Genomic DNA, 25203 nt, shown 5'->3' with positions numbered 1-25203 from the left:
TCAATGAAATTAAAACGATAGATGAAGGAATGTGTAATGCAATGGAAATAAGTGTTCATTCATTCTCATATAGAAAAGTAGGGTAAATTGTTTACAAGATTTGTTAAAAATTACGAATGGGTCATTTTGACAGCTTTGGTAGCTCCAGTGTTAAGGAGAGCAGGCAGTCAGATTTAGCCTTTTTGCGTAAAAAAAAAGACTTTCGAATCGTCTTGGAAAAATTATTTTTAGTTACAGGGATCAATTGCAAGCATTTTTGGTCAATAGACATACCCTCGAAATCCTAACCATTTTCGAGAAAAAAATTCCTTACCGAAAATATAATTTCTGGCCAGAAATGTCTGCCCGAATTTTCATGCGAATCTTTAAAACGTCATAACTTCTGAACGGATTGGACGATTTTAATGTTTAAAAAAGCAAACTACGCGTATTTTGATGGAGAATATGTACAAATCGTAAAAATATTCGAAAAGTTGGTCCTTGACCCCGCTAAATGAGAAAAACTGCGGGAGTCAATTACAATTATTTTTGGTCAATAAACATACCTAAAAAATCCTGCGCATTTTCGAGAAAAAAATTCATCAACAAATTGGTATTCTTGATTTTCGTCTTATTTTGGCCTCTAGAATCCCCCACTGAAATTTTTTCCAGGGGTGGTCGAACACCCTGTATAGTCCACCGTTTGACTAACTATTCCGATTCATCTCCCAAATTTTTATTTTTCATCACAACGTCACGAAGCTTTGGCATTTAATTTCTAAACAGTATTACTTTCGAAAAAAGAAATTGCAACTGATACACGATCTGTGCACGGCTGAAATCGAAGAAACGACGAAACGTATTTAATTCTAGCCTGAAAATATCCATTTTCAGCTGGCCAAACACGCACTCGTTCTACTTCGTTATTAATCGTTTCGAGTCTCCTCGGCGCGTTTACGTCGCGGAATGAGTTTGAAATTATTCAGAATCTCGGGGCGATATCGACGTTGGGGATGGCTGGTCCGATTACTCCTTCTGTCTCCTTTATTAAGAAGTTCTCTCGTCCCCGTAGCACCGTGATTATTATCCCGCCGTCTGTGGATTCGGCATTATTCGTTTCACGGAGAAGGAGAATACCGATAATTTCAAACCGCTTTTCGCGCGATCGACGCAGGTAAGATCCGGGCCGTTTTCCATTTCGATCGTGTGTACACAATCGGGGCCGAGTGTTGAATTCATTTCGAACTTCCGCTTTCCGAGACGATCGAGAATCACGACAGAAACAGATCTAGGACGCGAAAAAGGGATCGAGAAGCACCCTTCTTATCGTAATCGCGTTAAATACTCTCGTTTTAAGAGCTAATGGTGAGAAAGCAAGAGTTTAAAAGGAATGTCAAAATTGAAAATTTTACTTTAAACCTCTTTATCTCCACAATTTCGTATAATCTTTGTTCATAGTACTGGACAAAACTCGAACTTTATTTTGCTTACTGAGAACAAAATAACAACGAAAGTACTACTGTCACTATAAGAAAAATAAATACTTAACAGGAACGAGAAAGACGTTTTTACCTTGAAAGATTTAAATTTAGTACTTTTCGAAAATACACGTCCACTAAATTTTAGTTTCTAATTTTTATTTGAACCGAATACGAAGGTTTATAAATTTAAACAGAATTTCTATATTTTCCCTCCTGTTTCGTCTCGTTCCGCTACATTTCGCTGATCCTCTTAAAGAGGCTCTCCAGTACTGCGGTTAAAAATTCGACCTTTTTTCATTTGCTCGGAGTTTAAAAGCTTAAAAGCATAATTGTAAAGTATCACGGTGAAATTCGAAAAATTGGCAAAGTTACAACTTTGAAGCGGAACTCCGTGTACACTCCGAAACCGTGCGCCAAACTTTAAAGTCGTTTTTCTCGAGGTAACATTTTTTAAGCTTGTTAGCGGGGCGTACCTCGAGAAAAAATGGGCCGATGTTTTCGAAATTTTCCATCTAAAACGAGCGTCTTTCTATCGCAGTTGGCAAAATTGAACGTGACTCAAAATTTCTTTATCGATCGTTTGTATTTGAAAAAACTAATAAAATTTTAAAAATTCTAAATTTTATTCGATTTTTTAAAACAGAGAAACTTTTCTCGTAAACAAGATTGAGCAACGATCCAATGTTTACCAAGTGGTATATAGCAAATGAGAAACATTTCTATATTTTGTGAACCTGAACGAAGTAGAAGAGACAAGCCAGAATCAGGCACAGTGGTCAGACAGTGGAAACGGTATGCATGGGTCAGCCACAGCAGGGAAAAAGACGATTGGTTGGTTACTCAACAGAGCGACGCAATGTTGTACAAAGCAAACTACAATGCTTTTCATGGAGATCTCTGGATGATATAACCGCTTTGTTTCCACGTTCCAGTGGCTTTATTAAACGAATCTAATATACAGTTTCTAATTATCATTTGTTGCGGAACTACTTCGCTTTAGCGTTGCACAAAAGGTACGCATGCACGATGAAACGAACAGTACAATCTGTACATCTTTCAGTCGATTCAGTCGGTGTTACTTCATTCGTTTCGTAAAAAAAATTACTCAAGTTCGATTTCGAAAAGGATATTAATCTAGGTTATCCCAAGCGAGACAACTGACTTCCGTGTAAAAATCAGTCGTAATTCATTGCTTAAGTGATATCGAAGTTGGAAGGTTAATGTTACCATTAAAGATCCGTTCTCCATCAAAATTTCAAGAAAGTTCGATAACTTTCCCTTATCGCGATTCGTGGTGCTCGTAAAAGTGCCCTTTGACTTTCTTCCAACCGCAATGACTTCTCGAAATCAGTTTTATCTTCGAGCGAATAATTTCTGGTAGAAAGTTTACCATCGAATGTCACTGTCCTAATAAAAAACCTTGTACGAGCAAACATCTTCGCTCTACGTCGTACCAAGTGTACGATTTATCAAAGCTCCAAAAACGTGAATTATTTGGGTGAATTATTTAGTGAACTATCGGACTTATTCTACTTTAATGTTTCGTTATCGTCGTCGATAGACCATTACGTTTGTAATTGAGTTATTAACTAATATTCCAGCTTTTGCATTAAAAATTTCTCGGTATAGGCAGTAGTCGCGTATATACTATGGCGAATAAAAGCAACGAGCGAGGATCTAGGAGTAGAGACAAAGGGATAGAGCGAAAACCGGACGCGGGAAAGTTCAGCTGGTATATTTATGTAACGGGTACATATTTACGTGGCTTGCACCTATCCTGTTAGAATGCTGTATGCCCAGCAGGTTCTATGATTAAATATTACTAAAGACATACTCTAGCTACGTCCGGTGGTAGTCCTCTATCCGGTAAAGAGCTTCAGGATTCTCTCGTTCACTTCTCGCCCTGTCTCGTCTAATCTGTACACCACCCTTCCTTCCAGTTCATCTCCGCTGTTTCTCTTTCGTACGTAGTGGAAACGTAAAATAATTCAACGTCACCCTCTGGACTTGGAATTTCAAACGTGACTGCCGTTACATTGTTCCCTGCATTAAACATTATAGTAATCCGTTTGGCAACGCGCGAAAGTTTGACAAGACTCGCGTATAAGATTCGTTCCAAGTTCTATAAATTACGTTCAACTTTCACGCAAGTTTTATTAATGTTCGAAGAAGAGCCCGAATTTAAAAAATTTTAATTTAAACGAAGCACAATCTTACTCTGGGGAAAGTCTTTTAAATAAAATAAAGCGATTATTGTTGTTCAAAAGTCGACTAGCACGAAGATTTTAGATTCCATCTTTCTCGAATGAAATGAAACGTTGCTAAAATGAATTTTCAAACGATACGTATAAGAGATCACACTTGATAATGACTGGGAGGAAAGAACGTAAAAGGGGGAAACGAAGTAGAAAAGGGCAACCTTCGGTACGACATCGTAATATTTCAGGAATATTCTCAAACGGGCTGTAGCCAAGGGGAAAATGGCACTCAAACTTTCCGATTATCTTCTTGGGGACTCGTAGAACGTTGCCACTGTTCCCGCAGACCCTTTCCAGGTTTTTTCCTTGCCCATTACTCGATGCTCAACAGAGCCCAGCTTGACAAATGTGACCCGATAAAGGCGCGTTTGTTCTTCGCGGGCCATTCCAGCCTCGAATCGATCGTTTGGCGTCGATCCCGGTTTTCCAACGAATCGTTCCGGTTTTAATGCGACGCCGCGCGGAATAAAAATAGTTTGAATCGCGCGGTCTGAAAAAGAGAGATCGAGGAAATGGAAACTGCACGTCGACGAGAGGATTGTTCCACGCACGGTGCGAGTGCAATCGAGAAGTTTAGGTTTGCGGAACGGGAACAACTTTTTAATAGGAAAATTTGGTCGTTCTTCTACAAAAAGATCTTTAGTGATCACAGAATGGTGTTATTTTATTTAAAAATTCATTTAAAGATGGAGTTTTATGTGAACGATAGGAAATTGACCATTTTTCTTAATTCTTTTTAAGGAAATGTTACATCTGACGTTACGATTTATTTTCGCAGTTTACTTAGCTATCCTTTGGGAATTCAAAATAATTTTTTTATTAATTTTTATTAACTTTTAAAGATTTATTAACTCTCACGATTGACTAAATAAAAAAAATGAAAAAGATTTTTATTCGGTAGGTTTACAGTTATCGCGTCGTGTAAAATTAAAGATGTCACCCGTGCAACGTGTTTTCCCTATCTCGATGAGAACGTGAACCATAGCTTTTGCTCACCTCGTAATTTTTCGGTTTCATTTGGCGGCCCTCCAAATGGCTGCATATTGTGTCAGCTGAATTCTCTTTTCAGACACGCGGGAAATTGCTTGGCCGGAAACGGCCGCAGGGAAACACCATTGTCCCGCAGAATGCGACACCAGAAAATCGTTTTAATTGGTTCCGCGGAAGGCCAGGAAATTAGCCACCTAGCACGGTACAACCTTTGCAGTTAATTCGTGGCGCGATAACGATCATCGAACGTTCTTACAATGGGCTAAAGCTTCGACGGGAAGCGTATGCAAATATCGAGAGCGCGATTCCGCGCGGAATTTTATTATGTGTCCGACTAACTGGCAAACGCAAACCCCAAATTACTCGCGAGAAACTTGTTTCGCTGTTCGTCGGAATTCCCCTGTCGAAAGATAGATTCAAAAAAGTGCCTTTAATCTTTTTCAAATAACACCCTCGACGTTGGAGCATGCAAGATTGTGCACACTCGTGCTTACGAGACCGTATTATGGGCGAAACGCTATTATGTTCTGCAGATAGAACTGCAAAGGTCTCAGGGGATAAGTAGTTGTCGGAAGTCGAGCATAAGGAGAATGCTCTGGGCGAATAAGGATCGAATGAAGTACGACGGTGTAATATATTCGCAATAAGGGGCAACTTGATGGAACGTAATTCGCGATGCACCTTCTTTGGCGAAAGAAATATTTAAAAAATTTCACAAGCGATCTCGAGCAAACACTCGAACGTGTTTTTCGCGATAATTAAATTAATAAGATTTCTTAGTCGACGAGAAAAGAACACGTTATGGATTTGACGCAATCCCTCCATAAATAGCAGTATCAGAACTCGAACGAACGGGAAAACACTTCTGTCGAAGTACCGAAGCGTCGTCTCTGCACAATGGAGTCCTTCTATTTGCGCTGCAGTATACAACGAGGCATTATTACGCAGGGCAGAACAGCGCCATGAAATCTCAAAGGGCAGGTGTCCGTTGGAGGCCAGAAGCCAAACGGACGGTGACGTTGAACCGAATGATAAAGACACGAAAAAGGAGGATCGTGGAAGAACAAAAAACCGGGAGAATGACGAGGGACCCTCGATGCGAGAGCATCAAACAGAAGCGATAAACGAGAAGAAGGCCAGAATGGGTAAAGCGTTAGGGATAAATGGACGTGTGCATAAATGAAACGCGTGGAAGAAAATGGACGGGCGAAAGAAATTGCCAGGGATCGAGGAACACGTTGTGAAAACTACCAACAAGTGCATAATCCATCGCTGGCTGATGGTTATTCGTGTTGACGAAAATGGGGGAGCAATTTGAAAATCGTGCAATTTTGCATTAAAATGCTTGAGAGGCAATATGCAGGTTGTTCGACCGCCCCTGGGGGAAATTCTAATTAGAAATTCTGGAGACCAAAATAAGACGAAAATCAAGAATATCAATTTCTTGAAAAAAAATTATTTTTGGTTGCGGGGGTCAATTACGATCATTTTTGGTGAATAGACACGCCTCTGAAATCCTACGCTACTTATTTTATTTGTTAAAAAAATAAGAATTTAATTCTACTGGGAGTTTGAAAAACATTGAATCAAGGTGAGAAATCGTGGAGACCACCGAGAAACAGGAGTAGAAAAATTTATCGAAGGCGAGGGAGAGGTTGAAGGTCGAAACACGGGAGATCGACGCAAATTGGAGTACGTTGCAGGGCGGAGGAGCAAACCTGACGCGAAACTGTGCGAACTGGGAAGAAAAGGTTTCAGGTGCGAAAGGTGGATCACGCGGTGGCGTTGCATAGACATTACGGTGTGATTCCCAAAACAAACAAGTACCATCCTCCTCGTCGAAGACAGACACTACGTACAATGTATAGAACTTGTTCGTCTTCTCAGGATGAGAGAGTAGGATGTTTGCTTGGCTGGTAGCACGGAAAAGTGGATTTCCTGGAACCGTGCATCGTCCTTGCCGGAGAAACGATTTCGCCGTTTGAACCTGTCCTCGATTCCGTTCTTCGTTTAGAGAAGAACGTGTCGCGTAAATGTATCGGGCAGCGTTTGTTTCTCGAGGAAGGATTTAATTCACGCTACAACCAAAGGGATTTGCAAACGCCGTACTCCACAGGACGCTCCTTTTCGATGCTTTAGCGGAAAAGTCTTAAGGAAAGCTCCCAACGCCTTGATTCTCCAATAGAATATTTTATTACGCGTTTAAAGGAATCGCTGGATTTTTGCACGCGACTTCTTTAAATTCACTATGTTATTCTTTGATATAGCGAAACAATTTCTATACTTGAATATTGTAATTTGTATACAGTTTCGAGCGATTAAAAAATCTGTTCTTGGAAGTATCTTTCTAGGATTCAACGTTAGAGTGGAAACGTTACCCAAACTTTAGCTAAAAATGTATGTAAAGGCTCTTATAATGAAGACAACTTTTTACGACGTTGAACGAGAAATAAAAGTTAATTAGAACAGACGGCGCTGCTTTCCGCGCTTATTTTCAGGTTTCTGTCGTTGCGGACTAAGTGAAAAAGCACTCAAAGTCCTAACAAAGGTTGCTTAAGAATAACTTTTCAGTACCTAACGGACACTAACTTTTCGTTTACGGAACCGCGTCAGATCATTAGCCACGTTTTCACTCTTTCGAGCGAAATAACTTTCAAACCAATAACGAAATGATGCATATTACTTGAACTTTGGCTCAAGTTTTGTGATTCGTTGACGAAAGTTGAACAGTCACGAAACCTTTAATATTTTTATTTCTATTTCTAATTTCTACTTCAAACTATTGCAAATATTGTAATCTTTAAGATTGCGAATGTTGGGATTAAAAAATTTGAAAATAATATTATTCGAGAACCCATCGCGTCTGCCCTGTGAAATTACCCTCGACTAGGTTGATCGAGACATCGTCCTTTTTCATTTTCGTCCATCTTTCGCGCTCTATGCCCTTATTCTCTTGATTCGCGTTCGAGAAACCTGTTTCCGTGGCAGCCGACGAAAAAAGGAAGGAATGTTCATCGAGCGAAGAAAGACGTTTAAATATTTCTGAGACGGTAACAGGCGAGCGTGCAATATGCAAAGGCAGAACTGGCACGAGAAAAAGGGCGACTCGCTACGTGGCCTTTCGCGTGGCGTCAGAAATATTAAATAATGTATCGTCAAATTCTAGGCGTGCACTGCTTTCAACAAATCGTGACTTTGATACAAAATTTTTTAAAATTGGCCAATTAATTCCAACAAACACTGATGCATTGAAAAATTCATCTTCCAAATATTTTACCGTTACATTTACGTTTTGTTAATTTAAGTTCGATTTTATACTGAAAATATAATTCGAAAGTTTGAAGTACGAAGAATTTAAGATTCGATTATGATATAAAATTCTTTCAAATAAATAACGAAGGAACGATGTGCGATTCTTTTAGAGAAAAAGGGTCACTTTATCTCGTAGAAGAGAAAAATTCAATACAACAAAGTATCTAATACTTTCTTTTCCATCTTCGTAACTATCTATCATTTTCTTCGTTTCCGTGGAGATCGTTGTGGATCATCAAGGATCCGTGATCAAAATGTGGGGACGTGCCGTGAAGGTGTCCATCTGGACATCTGTGATCCAACGAACGAAATGACGTCGAATAAAAGCGGACAGGTGGCCACCCTAGGGGCTCGAGATAAGCTCGGGATCAGGTTTATGGTGCTGACCAGGCAAATACATTTCAAGCAAAATGAACTTCTCGAAACTTGTCCTTTCCTTTTTACCTGCCCCACGGACCACACGTGCTCGATCCCAGACCCCATCGAACAGCGCGTGCTCTCGAATAATCACCTAACATGCATCGCGCTTAATAAAGGTTTATACACACTATCGATCAAAAGTTTCGAATCGCGCCCCGCTTCGTACGTCCACCACGCATCATTAATCGAAATTAATTTGATCGTTATTCGTGTGCGATCTGTAATGGAAATTGAGCATTCGATGCTTGAAAATTCTCGAAAGAAAAAAGAACAAAATCAGACAGAGTTGTCATATTTGCATTAAAATTGATATGGAATTTCGTGATCGTCGATTACAAATTCGATAAAATTTTAGAACTTTCAGCTAATTTTTACTTAGATTTGTAAAACAAACATTTTCTAAGATTAGTTCTATTAGAGTAATTCTACGGAACTATATTCGGTAACACATTTATTTTCAGTGTGTTTTATTCGATAACAAAAGCTAACGCAATAGAATTTGATTCTATCTTTTCACTTCCATCCCTGGTCGTGCGATTTCTAGGACATTGCGTATAAATTAAATCACTAAAGCCATTATTTTATTTTATGATTCATACCATATATGCGCCCAATAACAAATCGTGTAAACGGTATAAACGATGGTACATCGAAAGATATACCGACGTCAAGAACGACAGAAACTGGGTTTACGGTATAGACGTGACTTATTTGCTATTTTTGAAAACGAAAGTCTCCATACATCTTTCCCATGTTACGCTAACAGGCTAAACAATCTCCAAATTGTAATCGAGACTCGAAGAAATTGGAGAATCGTTTCACCTGTCCGGAATAATTGACGTACCCCACGTTAGACTTCGAAACGTTGCGTCTAACGACCACCCACAGCAGCTGTTCTTTTACCGATGAAACGATCCATTGTTCTCCCGATCATGAGAACATTTATCTACAGCTATTTATCTCCAGTCATTTTTATTTGTTTATCAATATTCTGTCTCTCGTTTGCCACTGGACCCACACGAATGAATTTTAAAATAACAGTAAAAATTTGTAAACTTAGAGAACAGGACTTCTAATCTAATTTAGCGTTTTATAAATACCAAATTTTAAAAAATAGTCCTCGATTCGCGTTTGTATTAATCTTAAATTCACGAAGTGGAAATGAAAGAGACATCGAAGCTTCTGGGGCTGACGATCCAAATGGGGGATGAGAAATAGGAAACAGGATTTGACTAGGCAGCAAGAAGGTCAGGCATGTTTTCCAGGACACCTGATGCGGAGTACGTGCACTTACGCGTAAAAACAGCGACGATGTTTCCCTCCAACCTCAGTTTCCTGACAAATCTCGCGAGAAGCGTACGTACAAACTCTGCAAAAATTATTTTAATAATTCTTACGACCCCGTAATTCCTTTACAATCCTTGTCTCCACGAATATTTCATCGTTGCGTTATTTTAATTTCTGAAACGATATCAAAAACGTAAATTAGGTTTCGACGAAAAATATACGAGTAATTAAAAATTAGTAAAAAAAATATTACTCAGGGGGAAAAACGCGTCCTCTAACAAGTCCTGAATACCCAACAAGATCAGTGATTTCTATCTCCGCGCGTGGAAAGCTAAATAACAGGACAGAAATTAGCGGAAAGAATGGGAAAAACAGGACTCTTCTTGCGGAGGAATTAAAAGGCGGATAAAATCGTTAAAGGCCACAGAGCATGGGGGGTAGAGGTTCATCGAACAGAGATGGTTCGGAATGTGGGGCACAGAGATAAGCGGAAGGTGAAATTGACAGGGAGACGTGTGAAGCGAGCAGAAGCGCCCATAAGGCATGTAGACCAGCGGTGCTGTTTTGTTTACGATGCTTTTGTTCCGGGTGAAGAGTAACGACCATTCGTTACCGGGTACTCGACGCGTGAGTGCTTCATTCCGCAGGTGAGAAAGCTCTCCTCGTTCCACCGTCTCGAAACACCTCTTCCCCTCTTCCCTAACCCCCTCCCCGGCGTCCCTTTCTCTCGCCGCTTCTTCCGGATGGACTGACAAATTTTAATAAAGTCGACTTATTCCCGGCCGCGTGCCTCTCTGGACCATTTTATGGACTCGTGCTCGACTCGGAGGACTTTTACGATACGATACTCGACACCCTGACGAGCTGTTTTACATGGAATAATCCGAGTAAAAAGGAACGCGTCCGGGGGAAAATGTTTACTATAAACAAAGATGGATAATTGCGAAGCACAAAGCGTTTGAGACACGCGGGGTTATTTAGTTAGACTGGAAACTCCCCGTAGCACTCTGTTGATTTCTTAATCGTAATGTACACAAGTGTGCAGGAAACTTAGGTCTAAACGCAGACTTGCATCAAGGAATAAGCTAAATAAGTACCCGGGGAACTTAGTTACAATCATGCACAACCGGTATAACGTAAGTATATGCTGCGCGTGAGCTTCCCTAACAGTTATAACAAACACTGCGAAGGTATTAAATTGCAGAATCAAATTAGTTTGCCTTTCGGATCGAGGCAAACGAGGCGAATCGATGTTACAATTATGAAACAAGTGTTAATAATTTATTCCTATTCGACCATTAGTTATGCAGTTACGTATTCGCTCTTTTCAAATTTTAATAAATTTCAGAGCGTACTAAAAAATTCCATTTATATTATATGCCTTCTAATTTTAGTTTCCCAGAGGGAAACGTTGCATTAATTTTAAAATACATGTAACTTTCGTCGTTCGTCATCGAGCATTGGAAAACATACGAATAAGATGTGCTATTTTCCCCCAAAGTTGTTCGACGTGTTTCAAAATTTACAGTTTCATCGCGTAACGTTGGATACACCGATAAAACCAAGTCGCGCGTCAGCTTTTCGATATGGAATGCTTTTAAATGCCGAATGCACAAGTTTAAAGTTGCTTTTCGCTGTTGAGGACGCATCTATCCCTTATTCGCGCGACAGCCAACCCCGTTTTACCTGCGGCCATTTCTTTTTTTCCCCTCCCCTTTTCTCTCCGAGGGATTTCGTTCTTCCACGGTGGAGCTTTAATCCGATTTTACTAGCTGAAATTCCGGTATTTATTAATTTCCCGTCGCGAAAAGCCAAGGTAGACTGATACCGGTGGCTCGCCGCTCGGACCCGAGCATCTGGCCGCAGTTGAAACCCACACGATACTCCGAAAATGCGAATAATAATGAAGATTAAAGCGCAATTCATACGCGGAACACGCTAATACCGTATTTCCGCCGCGGTGCCGCGGTATTTAATTCTTCGTTACTTCCCGCTAGTCCAGTAGACTACCTTAAATTTGTAAATAAATGCTGAAAATATCGTGTTAATAATTTATAGGTAAAAAAAGACCCGTACATTACGTCGAGATTACTTAAATTAGATCAGTACCGAGACATTCGGGGGAATTTGCGATCTTCGTGAGTCTTCGACTATGGAGATCGAGTTGAGTTTATTTACTCTTCTCAGTTGAAGTCTATCGAGTGTGATAATAAAATTGAACGCGTGAAATGTGTCACGATAAATAGAAAATCAAAACGCTGCTAGCTGTCAGAGATAGGCAAATTGAATAGAAATTGTACGACTACTTTAACCAGTCGGCTGTGTATATCCGTCATAGAGAAATGGCAGTATTTTGTGTCATTTGCTATTTAAATAGTAATTTAGAATCTTTGGAGGTAAAAATGGAATAAAACAAACGAGAGTTCTGAAAGAAGATCGCCACAGCTGACTGGTTAAACAATATTATAATAGAATCTTGCAATTATTGCGTGTAACCAGGGAAAGTCTGATACTATTTTTCAGTTTTTATTCGTAAGGGGAACCGTGTGTTTGTCTTGATAAGAATTTCGGCTGGCACGCACGAGCGACAGCCACCACCGAAGATGGTCGCTGGAACGACGAAACGGAGACAAACGAAAAGGTGGGGAAGATGGTGGCAGAAAAGGAAGGAGCAACGGGTTTCATTCCGCGCGAGATACACCCCGAGTATCCACGACTGTTTTACGAGCACACTCGCTCGAATACGAGACCGCTTTTTTCTGACCACCTCTTTCACACCTCCCGCTGGATTCGTTCAGACTCTTTTCATTTCTGGGCAAACCCCTACAACCACAATCGCTAAAATTACAGTCGCCTGATCATTCAAATTTTCCTTTGCAAACGAATTATCTGTATAACATTGTTGGATGACGTTGGAGTACAGAATTCGTCTTATTATTTTCCAAAACCTGTCGTTTTCCAGACACAAAATTTAATTTTATTTAATTTGGCGAAGATTATTTGGCGAATCTATCGTTACGGAAAATTTGATATGGTAAAACGAAGCATACCAAGAAAAAAGAGAAATAGGAATGTAAAAATCATAGGAAAATTGCGGGGACATGGTACGGTGAGGTCTGTTGCCCGAGGCAGACATATTGGGCACGAGACGTGCTTGGAAACTGTAAAATATTTGAAAGCTCGTTCTCACCCTTCCCCCTTTCCTTCACTATCTCTGCAAGTTTTACCACCCACGGTTAACCCATCTTATAATATATCGCCTACTTGTTCCACGTACAAAATCAGCCACCGGGATCCCTGTCCCTCGCGCGAGCATAATCCAGCGGTTTATCAACCTGCTGCTCGTTCGTTCATATGCTCGAGGCCTTTTCGCCTAGGTTTTTCTATTTTCCAGAACTCCCGTTATTAGCTGTCTACTAGTGACGGATTAACATTTAGGGAGCTTTGAAGCATAGTCGTGTAAAACGTAACCGAGCAGTAATACAAAATTATTAGAATCTTATCCGAGTTCAGAATTATTTAATACTTGCGTTGATATGTACGATTCGAATCGATGTCGAATGAGCACAGCATTGGAAATATGGAGCATCTCGTAACCATCGACTTTATTTTCTCCAGTGACGATTCTACTTGCGTCTCGAGCTATAATATGACTGTGTATAACCGATGAGACATGCTTCGTCACTATGATCCAAGAACCACAAATATAATTCCATTACGGGATGACAGAGTTCGTATCTTCCAGTCACGCCCTATCGATGTCAGAACCAACGTCGTTGACAAAGCATTTAATTTCGAAAATTCCACGTGCAATATTAACGTGATCTTGCACTTCACTCGGAGTGTAACACTGAACAAAAGGGTAGTTTTAAAATAACACTAGTTTGATATATATTTGCAAAAATGTAAAAGGATAACGGTAGAAACACCAGAACCGGACAAGATGATTCGTAATTTCTAATAAAAATTGGATTTTTCCTATTTATTTCTGTATGCAAATGAATACGCCATAATTGTTGGTAGTTAAGGAACATAATCACGGTGAAAAATAAGGCAATTTGAACGTCGGAGTGGCCGTTAGTGTGTCACCGCCGTTTCGCCCATTAGAATGCAACAGAAATCCGCAAGACGAATCGATTAGCCAACACGAGCCGCATGTAAATTCAGCTTAAGTCACGACCGATGAGTCATGTCGAATTATTGGATCCTACTTCGATTACAAAGTATGCGAGCTTCGATCGACGCCCACATCCGGCGTGCGTTAAAAAAGAAGTTCGAGGTTCCTTGCAAACCATGTCATAAACGTTTCATCGTGCCGCCCTTACGTGACTGTTTTCTTCTTTCCGTCCCGCGAGATATTTTTATTCGAACCATCGACCAGCAGAATCTTTCGACAGGGTCGAGCCACACGTATTAATTAAACCCAACGTGTTTTCAGGACGGATAAAAATATCGCAGCGATTTTAAGAATGCGACGGTATCTCGTCTACACGGTGGTGAAGAAAAGCTCGCAAAGTCGATGCAGAATTTTTTTGACGAAACTATTGAGACCGAAGCATAATTTTTTTCGTCAAATTTCATAACTTAAATATCTCCCCGCACCGTCAAGTTTAAAAAAAAAAAGTTTTAAACCGCGAATGAATTTCGTTTTGCCATGTGTAAAAGTTGCCAAATCGAAATTCGTGAATTTCTGAAAAATCGCGTCCGAGATATAAAGCGAAACAGACGTCGACGCACACATACAGAATTTTGTAATCGATTTATTCATTGCACCTGCGGAACCGGGGCACCTAAAAATATCGAAAAGTGCCCAGAAATCGAGTACGTCAAATTCTGACCGCCCTTTCAGTATATTTTTTAACTTCTTGGGGGTTTTCCAGTATTATGGGGCCAAGGAACAACCTTTCCAATATTTTTATAATTGTTACATATTCTACACTAAAATACGCGGCGTTTGGCTTTTTGAACATCAAAATCGTCCAATCCGTTCAGAAGTTATGGTGTTTTAAAGATTCGCATGAAATTTACGGAAAGCATTTTCGGCCTGAAATTATATTTTCGGTAAGGAATTTTTTTCTCGAAAATGGTTAGGATTTCGAGGGTACGTCTATTGACCAAAAATTATTATAATTGATCCCTGCAATCAAAACTAATTTTTTTAGAACGGTTTAAAATTTTTTAATTTTGTTGAAAAATTTCATACCTTCTCGAATTTTTTTCTCCAAACTGGGTAGGATTTCCGGGGTATATCTATTCATCAAAAATGATTATAGTCGACCCTTGCAATCGGAAATAATTTTTTTAGAACGATTTGAAATTTTTTAATTTAATTGTTAATAACTTTTTAACGAAGCCTCCATCAACAAATTGGCATTCTTGATTTTCGTCTTATTTTGGCCTCTAAAATCTCCCATTAATATTTTTCCCAGGTATGGCGGAACACCTTGTATATAATTTGAAACAACCTTCTTTGTACTTAAAGAAAAAGTATATTTAAAGTAACGCGACAAAAATTCGTCCAAAAGAATATTAAACGAATTTCTTTGCGGAAACGTCGATGGAACCCATAATTCTAAAGAATCCCATCTTCGAGAGAGTAATTTTGGTGCATATTCCCGGATATTCTCCTCCTCGTGGCCGAAAACAAGCTGTCTCCCGTAGCTCGTTTCAGATTTTTAACCGCTTCTGCCTCTGCTCATAAATTTTAATCGAGTCGATGTCTCATCTGTTTTTAAAGAATTACACTATCAGCGGCTTTAGTGCGTTCCGCCAGCATCCGGCATGTATTTTCCTAAACCTAATATTTTTCTCCTACTCGTCTCGCGCGTTGGAGGAAGGAACAAAATTCGTGTCACTGTGTTTCCGTTTCGTCAGTCATTCATTCATTCAGTTAAAATTCAATTCCGTAGAAAGAATACAATTTGAAACGTAAGAAGGTATTACTCACAGACACGTGACAGACAATCCATATTAATAAATAATACTCAAGTATACATTCGATCGTTCGAAATATGGACGTCTGTTGAGAAAGTTCTTATTGTATTCATGATGCAATCAAATGTCAGAAATATTTATAAAATCATCCTTGCAATATCTTTCTATCCAAGAGATAAAAATATCAAATAATTACGCTCCAAAATCAAATATGAAAACGTACAAAATCTTGGGTATATTAAAATTGACAAACGAAGTAATTGTGAAAGTAATAACTCGTTCCTTTTTTCGAAGTAACTGGAGCAATTCGATGAAATAATACGTCGAGTATCGTTTTGCGCCGACAAATATTTCTCTTTGCAGACGTGTGTTTCGATTCCCAACTCCTCCTCTAATAGGGTGCTCTTCACGAACGTAGGAACGTGGGGAAGACGACGGGGGATCGAAACAAACGTGGAATCGTCCGGGCGAACGTACCGTGGAACAGAAAATAAGGATTTCCTTTAAGGCTGCAAGATTCGCGGCGCGCGAAGAACTGTCGTTTAAACCGAAAAACTTTCGATGCAAATTTGTAATATTTCACTGTTCCTCTCACGAACTTCTCAGAAAGTAAATTTCCGGCCGCGGAACAATTTCGTAGGTAAATTAAACCGCGGCGAAGTATTTTTAAACGCTGAAGCCCGCGAGACACTTGGAAAACTCTGTTCCTGTATTTTGAGAAAGTTTCAACCGAGACGTTGGATCGCGGTTGTTCCCTAAATTTTAAACATTAATTGCTCGCGACAAAGGAATCCACTCGTCCGGATTAAATCTGTCATTAACAGTAACACGGGTGCATATTCATAATACGCGTATGTGTGGAATAGCTGACTATAAAACGCGACAGTGTGCTCGTTTATGCGTCAGTCGATCATACTCTCGCGGCGATAAATCAGTCTCGACGATACTGCTACAGCAATTTATCTATTTCGCGTCCATATTGTACCGTTTCGCTGAAATGTTCTCGCGCTATAGATAATTAAACCAATATCGATAAATTTCTATTTACAGTGTTCCTGAGTCGCGCGGAGGTATTCATTATCTTGTTACCGCGCTAATTCCGTGCAAAACAGAAACGAAACTCGATCAAATTTAATTAAAACGCGCGCAAAGTTTGGTTACATTTTTCTACCTATGGGGATGTTTCGTTGTTATTCGATGAAAAGGACCGAAGGTTGAATACATAGTAGTTTTAGTGACAAGAGGGAGCAAGTTGGATGATAAATCAAATAGAAGAAAGGTTCGACTTGGGCTAGGAATCGCGACTGACCAATGACGCGCTATTAAGTATCGACGATGCAGCGATGCAAAAAAAGTGGTCGTTCACAACGGAAATCGGAAGAGAGAGGGCGGATACAAATGAGGCTACGGGGATGAGAGTTATCTCGCATCCTGTGGGAGCTATTCGTCCCTTTCCACCCCGTTTTCCTATACCGTAACCCAGACCAGCGCAGCCCACATTCCCTCTTTGCATCCGCCTCTGATAAGAGAACCGGAAACTCACCAAGCGACTGAATCTTTCGTTCTTCCGGATAACGTGACGTTCTTACGCCCGCGATCGCGCGATATCGATTTGGAATTGTCTTCGAAGCGTGAAACGTTTCGCTTTACAGAACCTACGTTTTACATTACACCGACAACATTAAAAAGGAACACAAATTTAACCATGTACATAGATACAGCCTTAAGTTCTCTTATCTGTCGTAAAAAATTGGTTTAATTCTGATTTTAATGCTGGATGTGCCTACCTATCCGGTGGAACGATTATAGGAAAGTTGATCTTAGAAAAGCCGATTATCGGGGAAAAAACTTATTAAGAGGCGACGATCCGCGTTCGAAAAGAATCAGTTTTCTTTTTAATTTGATTTAGAAGTGGCTATAGAAAATTTTCTGGAAATATTGTTATCGTAACGTGGTATGTTTTAATTAGCGAAAAGACGGAAGAGGAGAGAGCGAGAACGCTCGTCGCAGTTGTACGGAATTTATGCTATTCCCCCTGAATATTTAAAGTTGCTTTGGGAAAGGATTTTTAACGTGAGTTTCCCCGACTTTATAACGACTGATCAGAATGGCACAGAGCGCAGAAAGCGAGATTAGACTCCGCATAAAAACGGAATGCCGGAATGAAATATCTGCTGAATCTGAGAAGCGACTTCTCGGGTTATGAAATTCTTAAAGGAGGAAATAAAGATATGCTGATGATCATAAAGCCATTTCAAGACATTAATACTTTGTAACTGCGGCTCAAGGGAAGATTTTTATTAAATCCTTCTTTATGAATCTTCCTCTCTGGAAGCTGCCTCGCATTATGTCCAATATCGCTTTATACAATGAGAGGCAAGAAATTATTCGCAAACGTGGAAACGTTAGATCGCGTATTTTCGCGTGCGTTACAGCACCAAAAAAATTTTTATGGACAATGAATGTTCCTTTGAATTTTTACCGGTCGCTTTTACGTTTTCTCTGTTGAAACTTTTTATTAAAAAAATTTTTTTTTTTCCTCCGACCTCGTAAAATTTTCTACGATATTACACGAATAATTTAAATAATGGCTGCACGTGCTTCAAGAAATTTCTCCCGTTTGACTACGCTGTCGAGAGACAAGCGTCCCCATTTAAATTTTTACAAAATCACGAAATTATTCGGGTCTTTTATTGCGAAGGGAATGACGGCCATCCGGACTATGAAAAAAAAATGAAACGACTCGGTGTATCCTTATATACTGGCAGATTAGAGAACGGCAGGACGACGGGCGTAAAATGTGCTGAAGCTTTAAATACGCGTGTCATGTTTGTCAAACGATATCGTAAAGTTCCCAGAGAAAAATATGGAGACGAAGGTAGCTGAAGTTTACCAACGGCAGCTGTCTTTTATAGCATTGTGACGGCTGTGTAAATGTTTCAGTAGATACTGCGAGGAAGTTGGTTGAATTTTCTCAAAATTGCCACTGGGTTCGTTAAACTGTGGATCGTTAAAATAATAATGCCTGTGATATATAAAAAATATTAACAAACCAAAGTAGAATGGAATAAATGAGAACGATTCGTAGAAAAATATAAACAACGAAGAGTGCACGTGCCGGAATAAAATTCTGCGTTCGCGTTACGGTTTTGTTTCGCCGGGGTGGTTCATAGAAATCGACCGGTCGATTTATTTCTCGGAGTGACCCGCCGTAACTAAGAAAGATGCCCACGCGTTTGAAAAGAATCACTGTGCTTCCCATATTGGACAGAGAAATATTTGCGGTATAAGTGAATTCGAGAACCTCATTGATATAGAACGCGAGGCATCCATAATTTAAATCCATTTGAACGACGCAATTTATGTATCAAGCGTATCGTAAATAAAATATACGAGCGTCGAAACAATGCGATATCTGTTTAGAATAACGCGGCTTTAAAACGTACGATTCGTATACTCGTTTAACTATTTAATAGAAATATATTGCCAAGAGACGTGTATATCGCAGTTGTAATTTTAATTGGGTAAAGGTAAACTGGACCAGAGGGCGATGAAAATTTGCTTAGCTGGTACCGAGTACTTGCATCGCGTCTTCGTAACAAATTGCTGCTCGCGTAAAACGAATTACGTAAGAATATCGTGAAAAAGATTAGTAAAAAAGTTGCTGAATATTCTCGAGGCGTCCTCGGGCGAATAAAGGATCCTCTTGAGAATTTCGTAACCAGAATCGTCATAGTAGACGATGTCTGGTAGAGCAAAAGGGGGACAAATGATCCTCGAGTCTTTGAATCACCACCACGAGACGGACCATTACCGTTGAATTAACTGACACTTACCTTTCTTCTCGCCGAAGAAATCCGCGTTGGCGTACGTTGCACAGAACGCGGCGAATATCAGCAATTGCAATCTGAAATTAAACATTCCGACATTAATTTCGATGAAATCAACTTTCACAATTACCGCGTGACCGTGTCTAGTACATTCGCGGAAACGAATACTTCGTTTTAAGGTTGAAGTTACAGATTTTATGACACTATAAAATCTATAATCTACGCTTCGTCTAAGCGTAGTATCTCTGTAAGAATTAATTAACAACCGAAACTCACACCAAAAAATTCTTAGTAAAAATTTAAATCAAAAAGTACTGTTTTGTTAAGAATGTTCGCGAGACATGTATAACTAGAATCGACAATCATAGCACGATACAATAGGTTATTTCATTAATTTTTAATAAAGAAGAATCGTTTAAAATTAATTTGTCATATTTGAATCAGAACGCAACACAGAGTTTCTGTTGAATATACCGCGCTCTTCGCTTTAGTATCTTCTCGTTCCTGCAGATGGCGCAGTAGTACGTGCGCCTAGAGCGTAAGCGTGCTGTTTACGTTCGAAATAATGTGAAGTATCGATAAAGCTACATTTGTGAAATTGTGCAGTATTTATTATATGTTGTTGAACAACGCGTTCGTGAGCCCAGGACTACAATCTAGTGCAAGTTACCAACGACAATAATTCCTGCGAAGGGCAAGAAATTCTCCGAGTAACCTCGTCTAACCTAAAAGGTAAGCCGACCACGTGATCGTGTAAAATGTCACAACACGTTATGCATATCGAAAACTTGAATGAGAATATATAACTTGAGTAATATATTTCAAGATTAAATAAACTCTACCGTTTGCCAGAGTAATTCCTGGTGTACTTTATTTATTCCAACGTTGTGACATTAAATGAAAGTATTCTTTAAAATTTAACAACTCTCTTCACTCCGTGTACATATCGACTAGATCGAGATACGCTCTCGTTTATCATTTTCGACGCTCCAGTATTTTTTCGGAGCAGCTACGTAGATCGAAGAAATTAAAATTTTTAACTTGCGTTAATTGCGTTATTCGAGATAGGATTATTTTAGTAGATTGTACGTTACGATACAATATTTACGATATCTACAGTTATATCACAATAGTAAACTTAAATTACTGTTATTTACGAAGAATCAATCGATCAAATACGAATTTCATTTTGTTTTTTGAACTGAAATATATGTCGTGGAAGATTATATATTTTATTCACGTTACCATTAAACAAAGAGCTAAAAGCAGAAATCGTAAGAACGAAGTAACGTGGATCGTGTATCCGCCTCTGATCGCAAGACTATATCCAATTGGAAATGACATGATGTCGAGCCTGCAAATAAATAACTTACGCCTGAAACGGCTCTCGCAACTATCAAGAAGTTTATTTCTGGAGTATATTACTTAAATTTTATAATCGACCAAGACAATCATAACGAGTTACTCTAAGTAAGGATAATCACGACACCTGTGCAAACCGGTTATTGCAGATCTGCAAATCGGGAAAGCTATGTCGTTCTCCAGGAAATATTTCAAGAGAGTCCCGATTTACGTGGTGGAGGATCACAACGAGGTTCTACCGTTTATTTACCGATGCCTGGGATCGAAGCATCTCCCGTTCGAGGGTAACACGTTCATACATTTGGACTCTCACGCCGACATGCTTATACCCAAAGAAATGCCGGCCGAGACAGTGTGGGACAAAAACGAATTATTCGAGGAAATTAGTATCGAGAATTGGATGCTCCCAGCGGCCTATGCTGGCCATTTCAAGCACCTGATCTGGGTGAAACCACCGTGGTCGAATCAGATGGCCGATGGAGTGACGACCTTCTTGATAGGCAAGCACAAGGAGAACGGTTCGATAAGACTCACCTGCACCGAGCCCTATTTCGTCAGCGAGGGCCTGTTCGCCATGGCGGACGAGCTGGAGAATACACGAGAGATCACGTTGCACGTGATCACCATCGGTAGTTTCATCGAGGATCCGGGGAAGAGGGACGATTTCACCGCGATCAGCTTCGCTTTGCGGCAGTATCTGCCCGAGAGAGACACCCCCTACATTCTGGACGTCGATCTCGACTTTTTCAGCACGAAGAATCCCTTCAAGACGATTTACGATCGAGTGAATCTCTACGACAAACTGACGCCATTGTACACGTTTCAACGGCCGGACTCCACGGAACCGGAAGTCCTCAAGGAGGCGACCACCGCCCGAAACAAGCAGCTCAAAGAGCTGGAGAGACTCTTCGGGCATTTGGAGGCGCATCGAAGCCTCCAGAGCTACGAGGGCGAGAAATCTGCGAGGTACGAGGCTGTGGAGCTGATCTTTCGCGAACTTACCAGCGTGTACAAGCAGTCGGAGATCGATTGGAAATTGATACACGACGCAGGCTGCACCAGAGACGACACCGACCTGCCGGATCACGTCACCACGCGAAACGACCTCGACCGTTTGATCAGCGGTACGTTCAGATCGTTCCTGGCCGCCCTGCCAGCCACCCCGACGATCGTCACGATCGCTAGATCCAGCGAGGACGAGTACTGCCCGCCGGACGACGTCGATCAAATACAGTTCGGAGTTCTCGAGGAGCTACGTCAACGTCTAGGAGACGTGGATGTTCAGCTAGCGTTCCAGGACGAAGAAATATTTTAAACCTCTCTTAAAAGTGTAACTTTGCGGAACTGTAAAGTTCTGATTATCACTTATCCTTTGACTGTGATAAGTCAGGTTTGAGGAAGCTACGAAACTGTGAAAACAACGTGGAAAAAAGTCTGAGGATCACTTTTAGATTCGTTCTTAAACTAATTTGTAGATTATGAACCATTAAAGAAACCTGTGAAGTTTCAAAATATCGTCGAAGGAAGCACTTAAAAAAATGTTTTGAGGGAAGAAACCACCGTGAGAGCTGAAAATAAAGGCAATTTTCAAGACTTTTTCTGGCAAATGTTTCATGTTTTCCGAAAGTACATTTCTTGAAGTACTTCTTGGAAAAATTTCGTATAAAAATATTCACTATTATAGCAATAATAGGAACCAGCGTGAGAGGCCTCGAAAAATTTGTTAGAAACGGGTGGACGTGTAATTTGTCACTGTAAGTTCTTAAACTGTAAGACAGTAGCTTCAGTTGCACGTACAGGTTTTTAAAAATAATTATTTATTATAAAATGATGGAACTTTGAAGAAAAATCTCAAAAAAGATTTCTTTTAACACCACGTCGAAACTAATTATTCGATCGAAAATTCCTTAGGTACAACTAAAGAGAATAGTATTAGGAACCACCTTAAAAAATTTTAAGTAAATCGGATGAAAATTGACTGAGTTTGAAAAAATGTGAATACACCTACTAAATCTTCCGTAACTTTGTCATTTTTGTGAAGTTTACTTTAATTCTTTGATTCTTTCAATCCATCACGGTAGTTTTCCTTAATTCACAAGTGCCAAAAATTTGCACAAAACTCTAGTTGATATTTTTAACCAGAAGACTGTTTACTCCCACGCATAAATGTATATAACTAGAGTGTGGATGTTGAATATACCGAGCTATTTTTATCCAGATAGCTTTATTTTCTTTTTGCGCCTGCAGGCGACGCAGTTATGTCCGCGACTAGTGTGTAAACTTACCATTTCTGTACGTAACAATATAAAGCATCAATAAAAGCTACGTGCGTTGAATCGCGTGTCGTATTTACAAGAGTTTCAGGTCAAGGTAGAGACTTTTTGAAAGGCTTGCTGTAGGAGAATGTTAAAATCCGTTCGATCGAAAGAGTGGACACAAAGTGAGAGAAATTGGAGCAAAAACTTCTGCAAATAAGTAACGTCGAATAACAAAAGCAAGGAAAAACGGACGTGGAAATACCGCGAGATAAAAATAGAACCGATAACGATGGAAACAAGAGTAAATAGCACAGCCTCCTTGCAAGAGGTGCAGTGTCTGCTATAGGAGAAATACGTGATCTTGCGAAAGAAAAGCGTAAGATTAGCGGAAAAACGATTCGAAATGTTGGCGTTGTTTCGAGCAAAACAATAAGGGTCCATCTCCCGAGACTTTTAAGGGGGAACGATAGCGCGGTGTCGGAAAATTGGGTTGGTCGAAACCTGTTTCGTTAATGCGATCTCTCGTGGAAAAAGCAAGCCCTCAAAGGGTGTTGAAAACTTGCCGCGGAAAAAGCTATTGTGCGCAACGAACTTATTTAGCGTAAGTACCCCTCGCTAAAAGAAGATCTAGCTTTATGAATAAAAAGTTCCCGCGGCATTTTATACGCTCTCCACTAAATATAAGGAATGTTAAAACTTTCTCCATAGACGCGAGCGTGGGAAAATAATTCGATACTTTAAATGAATATTTATTTTTATTTATTTCATCTTCGCTAAAGTTCAAATATTTGACAAAATTCTAGACCACGTGTCACGGTCACAGTATTATTAGAATATTTTTATAATATTTTTAGTGATCGATTCTTTCATTGACCCAGGACTCATTTAGTTGCAATAAAAATTAAATTTCTTCTTTACTAAAGTTAAAATATTTGAAAAATTCTAGACCACGTGTCACGATCACAGTATTATTAGAATTGTTTTAGTGATCGAATCTTTCATTGACCCAGCCTAACCCAGAATTAATTTAATTGCAATAAAAATTAAATTTCTTCTTTACTAAAGTTAAAATATTTGAAAGATTCTAGACCACGTGTCACGATCACAGTATTATTAGAATATTTTTAGTGATCGAATCTTTCATTGACCCAGCCTAACCCAGAATTAATTTAATTGCAATAAAAATTAAATTTCTTCTTTACTAAAGTTAAAATATTTGAAAAATTCTGGATTACGTGTCACGGTCACAGTATTATTAGAATATTTTTATAATATTTTTAGTGATCGAATCTTTCATTGATCCAGGACTCATTTAATTGCAATAAAAATTAAATTTCTTCTTTACTAAAGTTAAAATATTTGAAAAATTCTAGACCACGAGTCACAGTCATAGTATTATTAGAATATTTTTAGCGATCGAATCTTTCATTGACCCAGCCTAACCCAGAATTAATTTAATTGCAATAAAAATTAAATTTCTTCATTACTAAAGTTAAAATATTTGAAAAATTCTGGATCACGTGTCACGGTCACAGTATTATTAGAATGTTTTGATAATATTTTGAGTGGTCTTTCATTGACGATTCTTTCTAAATAAAATGTGGGTCGTTGAGAATCCCTGGTGTACACGCGCATGAGAATCCATCGTTTATCCACGATCGTGTCGCGAACGATTTCTCACGTCGTCAGGTCAGTAGAACACTAGGAATTTACTGGAAATGTGTGACACGCATTTGCATCCCTCGGCGAGAGGCGAGCGTGGGTGTTACGCAGCGGCTGTTGATCTTGAATCACGATCGAGAATGTTGGTCTTGCGTAACGCTCGAGTCGAACCACCGAGCATAGTCGTGGCCGCGATTTTCAATTTCCGTTTGACAAGGTCGTTGCACCTAGTCCATTACAGTGCCTCGAATGGAAACATTAAATTCGAGACATTTTGTAGATACGTCGGTTTTACAGAAAAATCATTTCTACTTTTCGAAAATATATATTTACTGATAGAGTCGAAAGGATATTTTAACAACAAAGTTTTGCGTTGTCGATTTCCATATAGTTTTACTCTTCTGAGTTTACCTACTGTTTGCTTCATCGA

At 39.5% G+C, this 25203-nt stretch overlaps 2 protein-coding genes across 15 annotated transcripts in view; one reads left to right on the top strand and one right to left on the bottom strand.

Moving 5' to 3' along the window:
• The window catches only part of Mp (collagen XV/XVIII-type protein multiplexin), a 301479-nt gene that overhangs the window by 257961 nt on the left and 18315 nt on the right, over window positions 1–25203 (bottom strand). For all 14 annotated transcript variants that reach the window (XM_076776823.1, XM_076776815.1, XM_076776813.1 and 11 more), the window contains exon 2: window positions 19498–19568. In XM_076776823.1, coding sequence (XP_076632938.1) covers window positions 19498–19568 — 71 coding nt within the window. The remainder of the gene's footprint in view (window positions 1–19497; window positions 19569–25203) is intronic.
• Mesr6 (misexpression suppressor of ras 6) lies at window positions 20043–23108 on the top strand. Its single transcript, XM_076776833.1, has 2 exons — window positions 20043–20223; window positions 21003–23108. The coding sequence occupies exon 2, from the start codon at window positions 21023–21025 to the stop codon at window positions 22166–22168; it is 1146 nt and encodes a 381-aa protein (XP_076632948.1). The 5' UTR covers window positions 20043–20223; window positions 21003–21022; the 3' UTR covers window positions 22169–23108.

This window comes from Colletes latitarsis, chromosome 11 (assembly GCF_051014445.1).
Source record: "Colletes latitarsis isolate SP2378_abdomen chromosome 11, iyColLati1, whole genome shotgun sequence".
NCBI lineage: Eukaryota > Metazoa > Arthropoda > Insecta > Hymenoptera > Colletidae > Colletes > Colletes latitarsis.
Note: the sequence above shows the minus strand (reverse complement) of the source record. Positions and strands in the feature narration are given on the sequence as shown.